Genomic DNA, 20,460 nt, shown 5'->3' with positions numbered 1-20,460 from the left:
AGCAATAAAATTAGGGCGGGTATGGTTAAAGTGGGCACACTGTGCAAGTATCTTTTCACTGTTACTTGAAAACAACTTCTCCTCACCGAATAGGAGAAAACAAAGCTTCAGCATCTCATCATAAACAATGAATAATGTGTAGTCATTACACTATCTCCTCTGCTGAAGCCAGAATATGGTCCTGGTGCTAATTGCAAGTGATGAATGACAGTAGAAAAGTTTAAATAGGTTTAATGACTCCGCTTGCTAGTTCAAGTAATTAATAATTTTAAGCACAACAAAATAGCGGAAAAATTCCAGATTGAGACAGAAACCCACCTTGTCAGTAACAAGTGGCAACCTCATACTCTCCAGCTGCCCTCCGGGTTGGCTAAACATAAAATTATGTTCTTTTGATTTGGGAATAATGAAGTGGAGTTGTACTTCCTCTCCCAGCATTGAACAGGAAAAGGAGAAAGCATGGAATGTGGATTCGTATGGCTAACAGAAAACAAAGAAGTGAAAATTAGTTTTCAATCCATTTTGCCATGCACACAAAAACCTTATTACACTTAATACTTTTCTTTATAATTAAAAAATGATACGAGTGTACATATTAAGCAGTGTTGAATCCTATTGTTTAGAGGTATTTTGCAGTACACAGTACAAAGCGTGCGTTATTATATTGTTCTATTTCATATCGGTTTAAACTTTTACTTTTTATCTATTTTGATAATAGTTTTATTGTTTCTTTGCTGTTCGATTCTCATGCGTACCTGGCATCTGGGATTGAAACCCATGTATTCATGACACTGCTCACAGTGATGATATGTATTATAGGCAGCATATTTGGATAATCTTAGACGTGTTGTGTGGCGCCGCAGGTAGACGTCATCGTCTTTTTTATTGGTTAAATGCCCTGTAAGGTTAGGGGTTTTGGCAAGTCACAAAAAGTCAAAATACAAGCATAGATTTTCATAATTTATATTTGAGTGTAATAAGATTGTACAATTCCATCCATTCACTGAATGAAGGAAAACAAAAACAAGACAACCCACTGACCCAACTATACCCAAATAGAAATAAAATGGGACCGGGAAGCCGAGGTCCCAATGAAGATAGATAACAAGAGGATGTTTAGTGTAAGGAGGAACTGCAGATGCTGGTTTAAACCGAAGATAGACACAAAAAGCTGGAGTAACTCATCGGGACAGGTAGCATCTCTGGAGAGAAGAAATGGGTGACATTTCGGGTCGAGACCCTTCTTCAGACTAGTTAGGTTGCACAGCTCAAAGTCCCAGGTTCCTGGGTCTTGGAACCATATAACAGTCAATAATATATAATAATTTCATAAGCACACACAAAAGCAGAAAGCTAATTTTAAAAGTCATTGCTGGTATGGTAGCTTTCTTCCTCCAACCAGCTCAGCCTGGGTGGGCACACATCTTCTCCATTGGAGGCAGTTCAGGTAATCACAAATCTTGCACATTTTGGAAGACACGACTGATTAACTTCTAAGAATGAACTGGATGGATCCACCGCACAAGACATCACATGATGCTGCACTAGCCCTTGATAACTTGGAGAGGGGACTAGCTTCTTCTTTGTGCGAGAATAAGAACCTCCAGGATTTGAGGCAACTCAACAAAGATAAATAGGTAGGATAAATACACTGCCATTATCTTATTCTTATTCAGCACCATATTTTAACATCATTCATGTCAATCACAATCTGCGATTTTTACATTGTTGTACTTTCAACAGAGAGTAGAAGATTTAAATACATAGACCACATTTATGAGACTTTGCCTTGTCTTTGAGAATGACAGAAGTTTATGAGAAGTGCATGCAGTCTTGCAATCCAGCACCACTGTAGCATTTTCCTCACCTCCTTGTCATAGAACAACTTATGCTGGCATTTCAATGGAAAAAAGAAATTAATGATTGACCTTTATTGTTGGCAAGGTCTCTTGAATAAACGGGACTAGCATCTTCATACTTTGCATCATGGACAGTGCAGTCAAAGGTCAATTTACTGAAAGTTTCCAAATCAGGCCACAACAAGCTTTCTTTCTGTTGTGATGCAGAATGCTCTTTGGGTTCTAAAAAATAAAATATAAATAGGGAAATTAAATTGCAAGTTCATCCATTCAATTATGTTACTGCACGTTTTTAGGAACAATGGGTTATTCTTACATATGGAAATAATGAGCGTCAGAATACCAAAAGAAAATCTGATGAAAGGAGGCATCACACTGCATTCGTCAATTTATATCAAAACAATGAAAGGTAGTAAATCTATATTTTTCCTGACCATGAACAAATGGATGGTTAAAAAATAGTTATAATGAACGCAAGAGCATTGGATATTCAAATCTAAAATGTATAACTCCAAGCACTAATAAAATGGCTGTGAGTTGCCCAATTTACTTTAAAATATTATTTCATTTTCTAAACCCGTATTGACTAATGATCTGCACTGAACAGCAACTCTTAATCTCTATTGTTCCCATTACATGAGGGTCATACAGGTTTTGTATGACTGTGATGTAAATAAATCAAGTGCCCATGTTACATTCCACCGATTATTTAAAATGGTGTCCGTTACACAATATTAATCTAATTTTTTCCCAGTGTGATCATACATCAATTTTCATGGCTTTATTTGGTTCAGGCACACATTGCAGCCATTTCAAATGTTTCAAGCCTGAAATGCCTCACATGAATACCATCAATGTCATGGTTAAAGTAAATATATTAAGGGTTTAGAGTTCTGTATCTGCTTTATGATGCAAATAGAATGATTCTTAGCAAGACCAACTCTACCGCCTATCATTGCTTTGTTATTGGTTCAACAAAGTTATTTTGGTTCCAATTGCAGGAACTGGGTGTTACAACATCGGCATTTCTTGCTCATCCCTAACTGGTTTTATTTTGCTTAACTATTTCAGAGAAAATCTTTTGTGTGGATTTGGATCCAGACATTAAAGCAGAGTAGTAGTGGGAGGCAATAATGAATCAGTTTTTGTTCAGTTTATTTTGTCATATTTTTTCATATTTCAGATACAGCGCGGAAACAGGCCTTTTCGGCCCACCAAGTCTGCGCCGCCCAGCGATCCCCGCACACTAACACTATCCTACACACACTAGGGACATTTTTTACATTTACCCAGTCAATTAACCTACATACCTGTACGTCTTTGGAGTGTGGGAGGAAACCGAAGATCTCGGAGAAAACCCACGCAGGTCACGGGGAGAACGTACAAACTCCTTACAGTACAGCACCCGTAGTCAGGATCGAACCTGAGTCTCCGGCGCTGCATTTGCTGTAAGGCAGCAACTCTACCGCTGCGCTACCGTGCCGCGGTAGAGATACAGCGTGGAAACAGGCCCTTTGGCTCACCAAGTTCACACTGACCAGCGATCACCCATTCATACTAGTTGTAGGTTATCCCACTGTCCCAACCACTCCCTATACAGTAGGGGCAATTTACAGAGGCCAATCAACCTACAAACCTATACGTCTTACGATGTGGGAGGAAACCAGTGCACCTGGAGGAAACCAACACGGTCACAGGAAGAATGTGCAAATTCCACACAGACACCACCCAAGGTCACGATCGAAACCTGGTGTCTGACATTGTGAGGCAGTGGCTCTACCTGCTATGCCATTGTTTCGAGAAAGTGATTCCATCAGCATCAGTACATCTTCTAGATTTTTTTGAATTGCAGATTTTATTTAATCAATTGATTTTTAAATTCTGCACTGCGGTGGTGAGATGTTGTTTTCTGTAGTCAGACTCGCCCAGGTCTGACTACAATTCAAGAAATTAGACTATCCTATTCAGGTCATTGTGTTCAGAATCTGACACTAAATTGTAATAAATTATTAAGTATTAGTGAATCTCCTGTGGTGTTATTCCTTAAAAGCAGATAAAACATTGTGCAATGCTTCACTTTAACAGATAAAACATTGTGCAAAGCTTCACTTTAACAGAGGCATAAACGAGGAATGGCCAAACTGACATAGGACAATTGGTCACTGGAGTTACTCAAATGTGATGTTAATGCTAAGGTGACCAAGAGAGAAGCGAATACAGGCATGAGAATACAGACATTCTGGCTTCTGTGTCAAATACCTGCCTTTTCTTGTGTATGTTTTGTGAAGCATAGAGCAAGAATTTGAAACTATGCATTTGATGGTGTGAAAACCAACTTTTAGCCTGCCTCCAGATTTCTGGAGAATACAGAGAAATAATGATAGCAGCTGGATTTCCATTTTAGCCATGTACTATCTCAGGTGTTATCAAATTCACAGTATGATTTTAATGAACACTGACAGCCATCAGTAGAAGGGCAAATCTGAGCTATCGCTTTGTATGAATTTTTAAAGATCATGCCAGAGAATATATTTAGTACAGAAAAACCACTTACTGAGGTTAATTTCTTCTTCATCATAAACATCTACTTCCATTAGTCGAATCAACATCCTCGACAAAATATTAAGGAATTGCAAATAAGCTCCCGTTTTCCCCACCTGAGAATAATGATGATAGGTTAAAGAATACATTTACAGGAGATCCATTTTTATAAAAAAATAAGGATGCCAAGAACACATAGATGGAAATATTTGATGAGCACACCAAATCTGTGTCACCTGCAATCTGCATCATCCCCACTTGGCATCATTGATATCTATTATGTTGGATGACTACATGCCTCAACATAGGATCAACATCATGAACAGTTACCATCACTTGAAGTTGGCCTGAACTACTTAAAACTGACCTGCAGCGCTTAAAAAGGAGGTTCACTGGGACAGATGTTGACATTCATCCTGGAACTTATGCTAGAAGATATTGAAGGGCAAAAGATTCCATGATTTGCTGATGCACTGGAATCATTGGTAAGCAGAGAAAATGAGAGATTAAGAGATCTTCATAGAGCTAGTTGGCCTTCCTGACCAATAGTGAGAGGGCTTACTATGGTTGCTGAAGTCAAATTTCCAGGAGACCAATATTCCTTCTCCCTTGCAGAAGGTGGTGTGACAAAGTTGGAAGCAATAAGTTAAACAGGATTAGAGAAGCACTGCCGGTTGACCAATCCCAAGAGGAAGACACAAAGGCTCATCACCTTTGGAGCATTCATCCTGAAGCTGTAGTCAACAACATGACTAAATCATTGATTCAATGCTGCAAGAGGTTTATTAACTCCACAGAACTAGCAAGGATCTTTAATTGCCTAAACTCACCAGCTGCAACACTAGCCTCAGCTCCAAGCCCTGCAGCCCCACTACACATCTATCAACTATCTCCCCACATACTCAACACTGCCCTAAGTGACACTCACACACGTTTGACCATATTGACCAATGTACATAAACAATATAAGACACAAAGTGCTGGATAACTCTGCACATCAAGCAGCATCTCTGGAGAACATGGATAAATGATGTTTTTGCAAAAAAGTCATAGAGTCTACGCTTGGTCTCAGCGATGTAAAGGAGGCCTCATCGCGAATGCTGGATGCTGCAAGTGATTATCCATTATCTATATTTGTCACACCAAATTCCTCCCTCTGTGAAACTATACCTTTTATTTTAAAATGATGAGGTTTCTGTTCAAAATAATAAAGAAATGTGTTTTTTACAACCGCATGCCCTGCAAGATCAAATCAAGCAGTTTCTACCTTACATCAGATAACTATTAAAACCATCTTTTTCTGAAAAATAGATAGCTCTCTGAAGGACCTGAGAGAAAATTGCTTTATGCACATTTGTTAGGTAAGATTTGACAAAATGCCAGGAACTGATGAGTTGATCCAGTTGTTGAGTGAGAAAGTTAGTACTTTCAAAGCAATTCACTTATATGATGGAGAACTGGAAAGCTGCCAACCCCTACAGAGTTTTGAATGGGGAGTCAGAACTAATCCAGTAAATGGCAGATCAAGTGGTAAAGAACGTTTCAATACCTTCAATTTAGAAATAAATTCAGGGATTTAGTTTAAAATTAGATTTGGACAGGGTTCCAAAGACACAATTATGCTTGTTAAATCTCCGTCTTTGTGGAGATAACAGACAAGGTAATTGGAAATAAGATGTAGATGCAAATTGCATGAACATCAGGAAAATGGAAAAATGAGACAGGAAAGACAGGCTTGCATTGCCATTGTGCCTTTCATAGCTCTCACGTTGACTTTAGGAAAGCCTTTAATAAAATACCACACGATGGAGGGGATTAAGTATTAAGGAATCAAGCAGACAAAAGAAACTTAGATTAGAAATTAGTTGCAAACGAAAAACAGAAAGTGCAAAGCAAGAAGTCGAAGAAATTGAAACCGTTACACTCAAGAGTTCATACCGGGGTGCTTCCATTCACTTGCCTGGAAAGATGGGAAGGTGAACAGGGTATGGACCCTGTATATGAATGGACAAATCCAAGAAGCCGAGATATTGCACTATGGCTCTCATTCAAACAGGCACAGCACTATGGGCAAGTGGTTTTGAATAAAATCTTCCAATACAAAAAAAATGCAGAACCTGTTTTTCACAGTATCTTTATGCACGCAACAATAATAAATCACTACCAATAGGATTTCAGAAGGGAATTGGGCATTTGGAAAATAAACCCACTCTTGCTAGGATAGGGAAGAAATATCCCCATTGTGCTTAACTAAAAGACTGCATATTGTGATGACACTATAGCTAGACAAAGCAGATATAATGTCAATCCTCTGTAAACTAAGCTTGCAAACTGCATGGTTTCAAATGTCCTTGCTTGTGATAATGTGCAGAATGCATCTCTAACTACCCCTCTGCTAATTATCATGCACTTGCTGGAGACGTTGTTGTTTGTGTCTACACTTCAAATAGACCTTATTGAGTAAAATGACCCAACATTGTGCCGAGCCTTACAGTGGGATTGGTAGAGCTACCAAAGTACAAAGTTTTTGATTTACTGGCAAATAAAAGGGCTGCAAACTAACTATCTTGGGGGGCCAATATTATGAATGGATTCCGTGACAGCTCCCATTTTCACAGGCTTTCCTCCTGGCGATATTGCCTGGTTTAGTTTAGTTTATCATTATTGTCACATGTACAATGGTGTAGTGAAAAGCTTTTTTGTTGCATGCCACGCAGTGAAACCGTCCATTGTACAGATATAGGATAAAGGGTATAACGTCTATATAACTCCCATGCTCTTAAGAATTGAGACATTGCATGGACCAGTAAATACCTCTTGAAACACTTGTCTTAGCAACAGCAAAGAGCTGAATATTCCTGGCAATTCTGCTTGAAATGGTGAAAGTGAGAATCACACCTCTTAGTCATGCAGGTACATAGAGGGTGGTGGATTAATGGAATAAGCTGCAAGTGGAAGTGATAGAGGGGAGTACAATTACAATATTTTATTAACATTTCAACCAATATTTGGAAAAGATAGATTTGGAGAGACATGGGCCAGGTGCAGGCAAGTGGGACTAGCTTGCTGATGCAAGATAGTTAATGGGAGTTTGGTTATGCAGCATGGAGCATGGATGCTTGGGCCGATGGGCTGGTTTCTGTGCTGTATGACTCAATAACAATTCTAGCAGGGGTCACTGGAGAACTGTGCAAGAGCACAAAGAGTAACACCCAGATAAAAAAATCCTGAGGTAACTTGACAGTATTCAGGAGAGTTAGGGAATTAATCTTGTTTGCCGTTATAAAAAAGACAGCACCATGGTAGGAGCACATAGAAACATAGAAAATAGGTGCAGGAGTAGGCCATTCGGCCCTTCGAGCCTGCACCGCCATTCAATATGATCATGGCTGATCATCCAGCTCAGTAACCTGTACCTGCCTTCTCTCCATACCCCCTGATCCCTTTAGCCACAAGGGCCACATCTAACTCCCTCTTAACTACCTTCTGTGGCAGAGATTTAGTGCATAACATTTAGTGCAAGATAAAGTCCGATCAAAGATAGTCTGAGGGTCTCCAATGAGGTAGATAGTAGCTCAAGGCTGCTCTCTAGTTGTTGGTAGGATGGTTCCGTTGCCTGATAACAGCTGGGAAGAAACTGTCCCTAAAGCTGAAGGTGTATGCTTTGATGGGAGAGGGGAGGAGGGAGTGGCCGGGGTGCGACCCATTCTTGATTATGCAGGTGGCCTTGCAGAGGCAGAGATAACCCCTGATAACCCCTGGTGAGTTAACCCCTGCTCCCTACACACAAGAGAATAAAGTCCCAGGATATCCAGCCTGTCCCTATAATGACACAGTTGTGCAGTGGTAGATCCACCAAAGACCCACATCATTTTATCTCATCCCCATTTTTTTTCCAAACCACAGAGTACAAAAAATGGCAATCATATAATGTTACAAGTACCCACTTGCAGCACCCCCCCCCCCCTTCTAACTTCACAACAGAAAATGTTTCATAATAAATTTCTACGCAGCCAGATGGAAATGTTTTTGCATGACCGCATGTTATTGAGTACAACAGTCTGTGTGTTCGGCGCTAATGCCATGCTAGTCTGATGTCCATTAATTGCCACTGGAATTGTACTAAAAAAAAGGAACACATGCAGTGATTATGCCATTGGACAGGTAATCTGGAGCACAGAATTAATACAAAGGATGCAAATCCAAGACCCATCCTGACAGTTGTTCTTATTTAAGTACGTAAGCGCAAAGTGTCAGTCACAACACGCATTATGCAATGATAAGAGAAAGCCTCATCATATACATTTAACATTCAAGATATTCAATAGCTTTAACCTTCAATGAATCCCCACCACCAACACTCTAGTTTAGGGGTGATATGGGCATGCAGGCAGTGCTCATTTGTGACAAGGAAATGACTGGACAGATTTGAGGCCATGTAGTCTTCAGCGTCCAGGTCACCGAACCTTTTCCATCATGTATGGCAGATCTGGAATTTGATTAAATTTCCTCCACATGTTTGGATGAGTGGACCTACTATTTTGTAAAAGTTCAATTCCATTGAGCTCACCACCTTAAAACTATATCAAAAACATGATTGCCATGCACATTATTCATAAAATGCACTGCAGCAAGTCAACAAGGTTTTGACAGCACATCTCAAACCCATGGCCTTTCACATATAGGACAAGGGCATCACTTCTGTTGGGGAAACAGAGCACCACCACTCACTCACTTGTGCTTTTGTGAGATACACAGATGAGACAAGAAAAACTTTTTCGTTTATTGTGACAAAGCCGTAAAATACTGAAAACACTCAATTTCACGACCTGCATTCGTCTGTATTGGCAGTGTTTATGTCTAGCTGGTCTAATGTTAATTGCCAGTATTACTGGCTATTGGTATGATGCTCTAGAGAAAGGAATCTATGGCAGTTGCAGATTACATCCAGTCATTGCCACAAAAGTGGGTTCAGAAGTTACGTGCTTGAGTGGAATGATGAGTTCAATAAAGCCCCAAAATATCTGATAATTCCACAGAAACCAAATCTAACACTAATCTGCTCCAACTGAAAACTGGAATGAAAACCACCATCCCATCTATTTACTACTGCCAGCAGAACTGCAATCATGGGCTCCGAAATATCGTTACCGACCAGTTTCAGTTTATATTTGAAGTGCGAGTCTGCTGCAGAGAAATATTGCAGGGAGCTGCCCAGCAGGCACAATGCTCTTAAACTGTAGTTTACTAACAATTCCCAAGGAATCCAAAGACTCTATGTTTCTAAAGATACCTTTCACCCCTGACTTTGGTGGGGTTGTAGCAGGATATGCTGCACAGCCCACTCCTCCTTCCTTATCTGCTGCTGGTGTGTTTAAGTTAGAACTATACTCTGGCTGTGGCAGGTGGTGAAACTGCCAAAGATAGGAGTCAGCAGTTTAGATAATGCACAACCAAAGGGTTACTGAATAAATCCAACCATTAGAGGGTGAACAATGTGTCGATGCTCTCGACATCCCAGGAAGAAGGGGCAGTGATCAGTGTTACTTTCCCTGTCTTTGTTTGGTTCTACAGCCTTTTTCGAGCATTGATTAATGACAAAGATGCAATTCTGATCCACTCCCACTTCCTCCACAGCAGACAGGAACACATTTTGCAGCTGCCTCACAGATACCCAGCAGCCTCTCTTCCGCGCCCTTGATTTGATCCTGTAATATTTATAAGTTAACCTTTATCTCACCATTTGTTGCGACAAATGTTTACCAGCAATCTAAGATATGGTTTTAACATAAAAGTTAAATCCCAAAATATTTGTCTTCTGTACTATTGTCGCCCAATCTGCACCCTCCAAACATATACGGCTGCTATTTCCCTTTCTGACAACAAAAGTAGTTTCATGTTAAAATTAACCAATAGCAGGGATACGCAAAACAGGTTGACCACACAATTGACAATAGGGTCTATGCTGGACAGAATCAGGAGGCAGAAGCCTGGGTCTGAGGCACATCAGAGAGATCTGCCAGTGGATTCTGTGGTCAAACTGAGCAGGACATCTTCTGAATACAGGTGTATTCAAATACAAATCAGTGGATTTGTCTTTTTTTATTCCGCATCTCAATTGATATTTTAAGACAATAGTCGGACAATATTCACAATCTAATGCTATCCACTCTTTTCGCCTCACCTGTGGTGGACCACTCAAAAGAAGTCTGCGGGGATGAAAGACCTCAGTTCTACTCTGTGTCTTGTTCAAATCCATATGGTTTTGTTTAGCTACTGTCCACTGGCGATAGTACAGGGATTGCTCGGTGGAAGTCATCATCTTAGCCAACGAAGGATGAAAGGAGGTAACCCACTGAACAGAATGGTGAGGAAGGAAAGATGATAATTTGGCCACTCCAGCACTATCCACTTTAGTAACTATCTCATGGATCAATTTTGGGAGAAACACAGTTGGTGGCTGACTTGCTCCTTTTGTCTTTGGGCACTGCGATGACATCTGCCCAATAATTGGAGACCGAGTAGAGGAAGAGTCTGAAGAAATAGTCTTTGAAGTCCTTGCACTTTTGTTGTTGGTGTTAATTTGATCTAAATTAATTCTATGTTTTTCCAAATGTTTATTCTCATGGATAGACATCTTCTTAGCGTTGTCTGCTCTTGGCTTTGACATCTCTCTGACTACAGTACTGTCCTCAACATTAACAGATTCAACATTCAATGGATTTTTTGCAGAGTCTTCAGCTCCAGAGACCGAGAAAGGATCATTGTCGCCGATCATGCCTAATTTTGGCGTAGAAAAAATAAAGAGATTAGTTTACATCAGATGAAAATTAGTAACATTTGAATAATTCATGTTTTGGATCCATTACACAATGGCAAAGAAATTTCAAAATTCCATTACTTTTCCTACTTGAAGCTTTCGATGATCTGGATGAAGCTGAGTGATTAGAATAGGAACGTTGTCTCTTAATGCCATTTTTCTTAATCGAGTCTCCAACTGTTGGCGCTACAAGAAAAGCAACAAAAGAAAGATTACATTGAAAGCCGGTCCAATATTTCAGTCCAATAGATACTACAATCCTTACAATCCTTGCTATTCCCTTCAACGTAGCAATTGCCATTTCTGAGCACAGCCAATGGATGTACATGGCATCAAAACTGTGGTACATTACAGCCAATCCTGTGATTCAAATGTTTCAACTCAGCATTGACCAAGGATCAAGGCCGGGGGTTTCCTGCTCAGACCCACGTTATGGTAGTTTTAAAAAAAAACAATCTCCACGCTTGCCTCACCCTATTCAGAAATGTATCCCCTCATCTAAAAAAAAGCAGAGCTTTTAGTCACTTGTATGTTTCAGAATAACTTGCCTTCATTTGCAACACTCTCTTCATCATCATCAGTGCTGCCTGGCTTGTCCAGGTCACTCTCAGAGAGATCATTCATTGTACCTGTTTGCCCAGAGGCATCAGGCACTATGTAACAAGCAGCCAGACCCAATTCTTGTTCCAGAGCAGTTCGCAAAAGACAAGTTGAATTTATTAAACGCAAATCATAGTATTTTGCAGATCTGTGACAAAGGCAAGCAAACATTCAAATTATTCCATTTATTTCAACATAAAACAGAATTTACAGATTACTTACTGTATAAAAATCTGTAACCTGCCAGAAGACAAGATTCATCCTAAACTTTAAGGGAAATGGCAGTGGGGACCAAATCATTATAAACATATGCCAATGTGAGAAATGATCAAGATAATCACTGGGATTGGCTTTTATGTGCACTGATTCATGGTGGGGCTTATTCAGTGCAATTTGGGCAAGCACAAATTAGACTGTGCAGTCAAGGTCTCCATCATCATTGATACTGGCTTACAAAATATTATGTTGGAATCTGTCACCGGCCACTAAACTGCTTATTGATCATCATTTGGAGTTGATGCTAACTGAATCAATTTATGATCACCACTCTTAACAATATCAACAATATTTTGAAAAGCCATATTAAAGTGAAAATGTGTAAAAATGGTGCATATGTGCACTGATTCCTCCTTGGCAGCCACTAAATTCAAAACCTATTGGAAACCTGAGCCACATTAAAATCAAGTCAACTACTCAAATGATATGATAGTGAAGTGTCCAATCTCTTGCTGATGGATTAACTCTGCACGCTAAAGTGGATAGGGAAATGTTAAGCAAGAACAAAATTTGTTTTACGCGTTTTACACGTAACAGACTCCTCCAGAAGGAAGTGAACATGTAGCGAAGAAAGGAATATAGGACAAATGAAGCATAACTACAAAGAAAATAAAGATGCAAAAGAGGGTGTGGGGGGGGGGGGGGGTTAGAGAGTATGAGAATTATAACAGAGACGATGATATGGTTGAGTTAAAAGTCAATTCTATGCAAGAGAAGCATGCAATTGTATGCAAGATAGACACAAAATGCTGGAGTAAGTCAGTGGGACAGGCAGCATCTCTGGAGAGAAATAGGTGATGTTTTGGGTCGAGACCCTTCAGAAAAGTCTGAAAAAGGGTCTCGACCCGAAACGTCACCCATTCCTTCTCTCCAGAGATGCTGCCTGTCCCGCAGAGTTACTCCGGCATTTTGTTTGTACCTTTGATTTCAACTAGCATCTGCAGTTCTTACTGACACCACAGGAAGGGATGCTGGAAGGATGATCCACGATCATGAAATGAATAAACCAGAGGAATAAATACAAATCCCACCCTATCAGCTGCGGATTTTAAACTCTATTGATCTGGATTTGGGGAAACAAAAAGCCATTTATAATAACTGCAAAACAATTGGATGATTGTAAAAACTGATCTCCAGCAAAAGAGGTGTAAATCCATACAGTTTACCAGTTCTGGCCTCAGTGTGAATGACACTTAAACAGTCTAGTAAGCCATTAATTCAAGGTCTGTGTGTGGATTTGGGTGCTAAATGCAGGCCTTGTCGCTGACTCCCAGATCCTTAAATGTTAAATAGCATTAAGTCCTGTAACTCTACTCACTGTGCTTCAATTTCACTGTCTATAAGTTTACTTTGACTCAACAAAAATCTTGCATACAATTGTGTACGAAGGAACTGCAGATGCTGGTTTACACCAAAGATAGACACAAAGTGCAGGAGTAACTCAGCAGAACAGGCAGTACCTCTGGAGAGAAGGAATGGGTGACATTTCGGGTCTAGGCCCTTCTTCATCCCTTGCTATGGTGTTGTCTATCCTTAATTGCTCTCTGAAGCAGCATAGCGAGCAATTGCATCAAACCTCTAAAATGGATATGAAAGATCTTCCCCTTGTCGCAACTTATATTAGGTATCTAGACGATAACTTTCTCGAACTGCAAACAATTCATGTATTTAAAGATATCACAACTACTTTGGAAAGAATCTCCAAGAATTCCAAGGAGAAATCCTAGTAAATCCCAATATTTTTAATCGCCTATGCAAATATCATTTGGGATAACATGATTAGTCAGAATATATCTTTATTTTTTTCAAATTAATGCTTGTCTGCTTTGAGGTATTTTTGATTGAAGCAGAGGAAAAAGCTAAAATCCACAAACTGGGCACACTTAGAATGACCAAAAACATCTCTAGTCAGGATCACTCAGTTTCTATCACAATAGAAAATTCTGCTAGAAACAGAATCTTATTTTCTTGAAAGATATCTGTTCAAATACATAATCCATAATACCAGAGAAAATACTTTCTTCATCACGTTTCCCTTTGTTACTTTGCCGAGAAATTTCAGCTGGAAACAAAAGTAATGAAAATCCTTATTTTTTCCATTTTCCAAACCCTTTTTGTCTACCTTGGAAACGATTCTCCATAATGATCAGTGCCAGACAGGATAAGTATGCATGGTAGGTCTTCGAGATCCAAGTAGGTTTGAGGTGCCCAATCGGGATCTTCTATCCTTTGCCAGCCCTTTCAAAACAATAGACATGCTGTAATCAAATGGTAGTGTAAATCAACATTTACTAAGTATACAAAGCAAACTGATCTGCCAAACAAATGCCTTAAACACCTGTCCCACTTAGGTGATTTTCTTAGGCGACTGCAGGCGACTGGGCTGTCGCCACATGGTCGCCTGGGTGTCGCCTGTATGGTCGTGAGTAGTCTCCAAAGAGTCGCAGCGTTTTTCTGGTCGCCGCTGGATTTTGAAATGTTTAAAAAATTTCGCCGACTGTTGGTTTGACTCAAATGATCGTAGCTTGATGTCTCCTAGGTACTGTCGTAGGTTGTCGCCAGGTGACGTAGGTTGTCGCCGGTGCTGACTTCGTTGAATTCCATTGGCGACTACCTACGTCAACCGGCGACAGGTACCGGCGTCAAAACCGGAGGCCAAAATGACGTGAATTGTCTTCAGTTGTCATCGACACGGTCGTAGGTTGTCGTAGCTTGTTGCGGGTAGACGCAAGTTGACTTTGGTTGTCATCGGTTGCCGCCTGTGTGGTCATAGGTTGTCGTAGTGTGCGGTTGTAGGTGGCCGTCCTAAGTCGCGATGATTGGGTCGCCGGTTGTCGGTAGCTTGCCTTGGCTTGACTTCGACTAGGTGGTAGATTGTTGTAGCTTGTCTTAGACATTGTCATAAGGGGGGGGGGTCCAGTCGCCGATTTTACGGCGAACAGTTACGACAATTGCAGTCGCCGGCAGTCGTCTAAAAAAACACCTAAGTGGGACTGGCCCCTTAAGTCCATAAATCAAATGACATATCAGAGTAAAGGGAGTCGAGAAGCACTTATTTAATCATTTGCACTTACCATAACTTTCTATAATATAATTTCAATAATAATAATAATAATATATTCCTTTATTCGTCCCACACCGGGGGAAATTTACAGTTTTACAGCAGCAAAGTGGATAGCAAGAGAGCAAGAGATCATTCATTATAAATAAAAGACACATAAATTGTCATCAGTTTTCTGTGTGTTCTTAGCTGTTATTGTTGACTCGTCTGCTGGGAGCAGTGCTGGTTGTGCAGCCTCACAGCAGCGGGAAGGAAGGACCTCCTATATCACTCCTTCACAGTTTGGAACTGTTGATAACAAGCTGGAGGGATGTCGTTTATTCACCAAAACTTTACTGAATATATGTAACTGGCTGATATTAAGATCAAGCTACCAATCTGTCACATGACGAGGCATAACTCGATATTTATAAATTAGATATCATGATTGAAGTCACTCTGTCCAGCATTTCAAGACCACTTTGAAATAGTAACTCAAACTAATATGGTTTCTTATTTCTTCCACATAACCCTGTATTTTGGACTCATAATACTAATCAATTCAATGAGTACAGATTCAACCAATCCCTGCGACAAAGTACTTCATACTGTAGCAGCTTTAATACAACAATATATGCGTTAAATTCTTCTTCAATGTGAATGTATTTATGTTAATTTTAAACTGACTATTGCCCACTATTAGCCCAATGCAATAATCTTTTCTTTGTTTCCTTATGCAAATCCCAAATTAAAATGGAGATCATTGTTAAATATTACCCTTAACTGCTCTATTAGACGGCAAAGCACTTTGTCGGCAATGAGGTACTTCAGGAACAGCAGCCACGGTTGGATTGCGGGAAAACGAGATAACTAATGTCTGCATTGTAATGAGATTAATGACCTGATTACCAATTACAGTACTGTGGGTTGAGAAATAAATAATGCCCAGATCCATCTGAAGACAAAACAAAACAAACTTATATTTGTGAAGGAAATAGTAGATTAAATATCTGATGGATATTCTACCATTTAATTGTATCCTAAAATGAATGTGATTTTAGCCATTGGTGCATATTGCAACTTCTTAAAATAAAAGATTTCTATAGCTGTCGAGGTTCTCCGTGAGAATGAACTGTTGAGAGCATTTAGGATGCCATACCTAATAACTTGAAGGAAAAAGAAAGGCAGACAGACAAGAGTGCAAAGATACTAAAGAAAGACTTGAATTTAGATTGCCTCAGGGCATTTGCAGACAAAAATGTAACTTTGAAGTTTTGTCTCTGTTGTAAAGTTGAAAATCGTGCTAATTTATGTACAATGTCAAATCAGGTCAAAGCTTTTGGAAATTACTTGGTTAAAATAATCACAAATTCAACACCAGAATGTTCACGAGTAGAACTCCAGGGATTGCTGAAAGCTATATTGGAAATCATTATTTACGAGTCATTTGAGGTTTAATTTGAGTGCACAGGATCTTTCGTACCTTTAGCAATTGTCAATATAAGGACTCTAAGGACTCTTAACGTAGGCTAAGAGCGATATGGGTCAATCATGGGCAAATGGGACTGGCTTAGAAAAGCATCTTGTTGGAATGGACAAGTGGAGCCAAAGGGCCCGATTCTGTGCTGTATGACAATATGTCAGCAGAATAAGATTTTTTAATTTATTTTTTAAATCGGGTCCACCAATAATTCCATTATAAGGTCCATTAATAATTCCCCCCCTCCCCAGTGGACACAAATTTCAACTTCTATCACACTCCTCCCATTCAGCCCATCAAATCTACTCCACCATTCAATCTAACTTTCCCTCTCAACCCCATTCTCCTGCCTTCTCCCCATAACCTTTGACAGCTTTAGTAATCAAGAATCTGTCAATCCCCAGCTTAAAAATGCCCAATGACTTGGCCTCCACAGCAGTCTGTGGCAATGAATGATACAGTTTCACCACCCCTCTTACTAAAGAAATTCTTCCTCATCTCCTTTCTATAGGTACGTCCTTTTATTCTAAGGCCCTCTGGTCCTAAACACACCCACTGGTGATCCTTCTCTTCAGTAATGTAACTTTGTCATAGAGTCTGGAACATTTACTCTACAAGATAACAGTCTCAACGTACGCATAGTTTAGATACTCTGCCTAACAATGAAACCACTAACTGTTTGTATCTGTATGTTGTGTCTCAATGTACAAGTGAAGATATTACAGGTACCCAAGGAATTTCTCCGTAAAAAAGTCTCCAAGAATAGAGATAATTTCATATTCTAGTGATCATTTGACGTGGAATTTACTTATTGTGCATATAAACCGGTAGTTACCTTCAGTTGGGTCACAAAGTGCTGGTCAATAGTGATCTTTGCATTTGGTGTCCCAAGAATGATTTCAAATCTATACTGCAGGCCAAGACGGCACCTAACTTGGCATAGTCGTTCATAAGCAAGTGCAGCCAGAGAAACCGAGGGGATCCTGAGTAAAACCATGTAACCATGACGACTCGGGCAGCTCCTTGGGGAGTTAATAAGGCTTTGAATTATCTCTAATGTTTCCACAGAAGAATAGTTCTTCATCTGTGAGTGCCCTGCAGTTACCATCATGGCTGCAGAGTAATGCTGAATTAAAATGTATGTCCATATCACTGCACAGTGCACTGTGGGAAACCTGAAACCAAAACAAAAATGGTTAATTGTTTTTACCATTCACAAAGGGCTAACCAATAAGAAAATATGAAGTTCCTTAAATTAATTGTCATACTAATTAATGCACATGACATGACTGCACGCTCATATTGGGATCATTTCATATTCTAGTGATCATTGGATGTGGAATTTAATAATTGTAAATATAAACTGATAGTTACCTTCAGTTGTGTCACAAAGTGCAGATCAATAGTAATCTTTGCATTTAGTGTCCCAAGAATGATTTCAAACCCATACTGATCAGATCTACATATAATTTCCAAAGCTTTCAATTGACAACAGCACGGAAATGTTCAACAGTGGTTGGAAAACTATTAGGCTGAATTATGATTTTATAGACATCATTTGTACACTGATTGCAATTCCATTTTTTGAAACAATTATTTAAGGTTACTTCTTAATCAATCACTTGTTTCCTGAGATCTGGATTCAAATGAAATGGGATTGGATTATTGGGAATATATTTCCAAATTAGCAAAAAACCTATTGAAATAAAAGCAACAGTCTCACGAGTGTTATTTTAACATCTACAATTTGTAGCATTAAAATGATTCGTTTAGTTGAAGCAACAATAACAAAATCACAGAATATTAAAAGCAAAATGGACAAAAGAGAACAGAGACAGCTGCTTTCTCTTGCAACTGCAGGCAATGCAACACTTGTCCTTTCACCAACAAATTGCAGAGCTGTGGATGTAGCCCAGACCACCACACAAACCACCCTCCTTCGACTCCAACTATATTTAACGCTGCCTCAACAAGGCCAACAACATAATCAAGGACCAGTCTCACCCTGGTCACTCCCTCTTCTCCCCTTCCCCATCAAGCAAGAGATACAGACATTTGAAAATGCATACCTCCAGATTCAGGACCAGTTTCTTCACAGCTGTTATCTGGTAAATGAATATCGGGATAATTTCTTATTCTAGTGATCATTGGATGTGGAATTTAATCATTGTAAATATAAACTGATAGTTACCTTCAGGGACCACCCATTTACTTAATTGGAAACCTTTGAACTATCTTTAATCGGACTTTAATGTTATATCTTTGCACCAAATGTTGTACCCTTTATCAGTTATCTGTGCACTTTGTCACTTTATCTGTTGTCTTTGCCTTGATAGCATGCAAAAAAAAGCACGGAACTTCAGTACACGGGCGATAATAAACAAAACTAAACTAAAGCTGTGATGTTGGCCGAGCTTCTTTGCTTTTCTTTTTTATCTAACCATTTTTGTTCTTCCAGAAGTGGAGGACATGCCCAGCATAACCTGCTGCGCATGTCTTCCTGTCTGTATTTTGTCACTCTACATTACTATGTCTATGTTCTCACCCCCTGACTGCTCCCATTCACTCATTGACCAGATATCCCTGTTTAATTGGCATTTGCCACTTAGGCCTTCATAAGTCAAAGTATTGAGTAGAGAAGTTGGGAGGTCATGTTGCAGTTGTATAAGACGTTGGTGAGACTGCATCTAGAACATTGTGTTCAGTTCTGGGCATCATGTTATAGGAAAGATATTGTCAAGCTTGAAAGGGTTCAGAAAAGATTTACGAGGATATTGCTGGAACTAGAGGGTGTGAGCTGTAGGGAGAGGTTGAGTAGGCTGGGTCTCTATTCCATGGAGCACAGGAGGATGAGGGGTGATCTGAAAGAGCTGCACAAAATCATGAGAGGAATAGATTGGGTAAATGCACAGAGTATCTTGCCCAGAGTTGGGGAATCGAGGACCAGAGGACATGGGTTCAAGGTGAGGGGGGAAAGATTTAATAGGAATCCGAGGGGTAACTTTTTCACACAATGGGTGGTGGGTGTATGGAACAAGCTGCCAGAGGAGGCAGTTGAGGATGGGACTATCCCATCGTTTAAGAAACAGTTAGACAGGTACATGGATAGGACAGATTTAGAGGGATATGGACCAAGCACAGGCAAGTGGGACGAGTGTAGTTGGGACATTGTTGGCCGGTGTGGGCAAGTTGGGCCGAACTGTGATATACAGTTTATACATTGTATCACTCTATGACTCTAATTGTTTTTAATTTCCATTTCCATAATTTGCACTTTTTCTGATTGACCTTTTGAATGTGATAGTCAAAACTATTTCCACCCCTACACTTGCTAGTACATTCCAGGCCCCAACCACTCACCGAGACAAATAGATTCTCCTCACGCTGGTCTTGCTTCGTCTGCCATTCACCTTCATTTCACCTCCTATGGTTCTAGGCTCCTCTGCCAATGGGAACAGTCATTCCCTTTCTACTTTATCTAAACCCTTCATGATTTAAGAAACCTCTACAAGATCTGCTCCCAACCTCTCCTGTTCCAAGAGAACTAATGTTTTTCATCCATTGAATAATTTTCATTCATCTCTTCTGTACTCCATCTTAAGTCTTTGCCTCTTTCCTAAAGTTTTACCTTGCCTCTTCTGATTCTTCAGATCAAAATATAATAGTGCCACCACCCAGCACCTGTGGCCAGTCTTTGCACTTTCCTTCCACTAACTGCTGAGAGAGAAATTTTAAAAGTTCAAGTAGATTTTAATAAAGTGTTTACAAAAATTAACAAATGTATCTAAATTCACCTTAAAGTTTTGAAATTAAAAAGATTAAATGATTAAAAAGATTAAAAAGA

General features: G+C 39.7%; 1 protein-coding gene across 5 annotated transcripts in view; it reads right to left on the bottom strand.

Annotated features, from left to right (window-relative positions):
* The window catches only part of greb1 (growth regulating estrogen receptor binding 1), a 167,968-nt gene that overhangs the window by 17,364 nt on the left and 130,144 nt on the right, over positions 1 to 20,460 (bottom strand). For 4 of the 5 annotated variants that reach the window (XM_078399265.1, XM_078399270.1, XM_078399268.1 and 1 more), the window contains 9 exons: positions 17,452 to 17,791; positions 14,219 to 14,334; positions 11,769 to 11,968; positions 11,302 to 11,406; positions 10,585 to 11,180; positions 4,414 to 4,516; positions 1,929 to 2,081; positions 756 to 898; positions 319 to 480 (listed from right to left, as the gene is read on the bottom strand). In XM_078399265.1, coding sequence (XP_078255391.1) covers positions 319 to 480; positions 756 to 898; positions 1,929 to 2,081; positions 4,414 to 4,516; positions 10,585 to 11,180; positions 11,302 to 11,406; positions 11,769 to 11,968; positions 14,219 to 14,334; positions 17,452 to 17,791 — 1,918 coding nt within the window. The remainder of the gene's footprint in view (positions 1 to 318; positions 481 to 755; positions 899 to 1,928; positions 2,082 to 4,413; positions 4,517 to 10,584; positions 11,181 to 11,301; positions 11,407 to 11,768; positions 11,969 to 14,218; positions 14,335 to 17,451; positions 17,792 to 20,460) is intronic. The other variant, XM_078399267.1, reaches the window with a different exon arrangement.

The sequence above is a fragment of the Rhinoraja longicauda genome, chromosome 5 (assembly GCF_053455715.1).
Source record: "Rhinoraja longicauda isolate Sanriku21f chromosome 5, sRhiLon1.1, whole genome shotgun sequence".
Lineage (NCBI taxonomy): Eukaryota > Metazoa > Chordata > Chondrichthyes > Rajiformes > Arhynchobatidae > Rhinoraja > Rhinoraja longicauda.
This window is presented reverse-complemented; position numbering and strand designations above follow the sequence as displayed.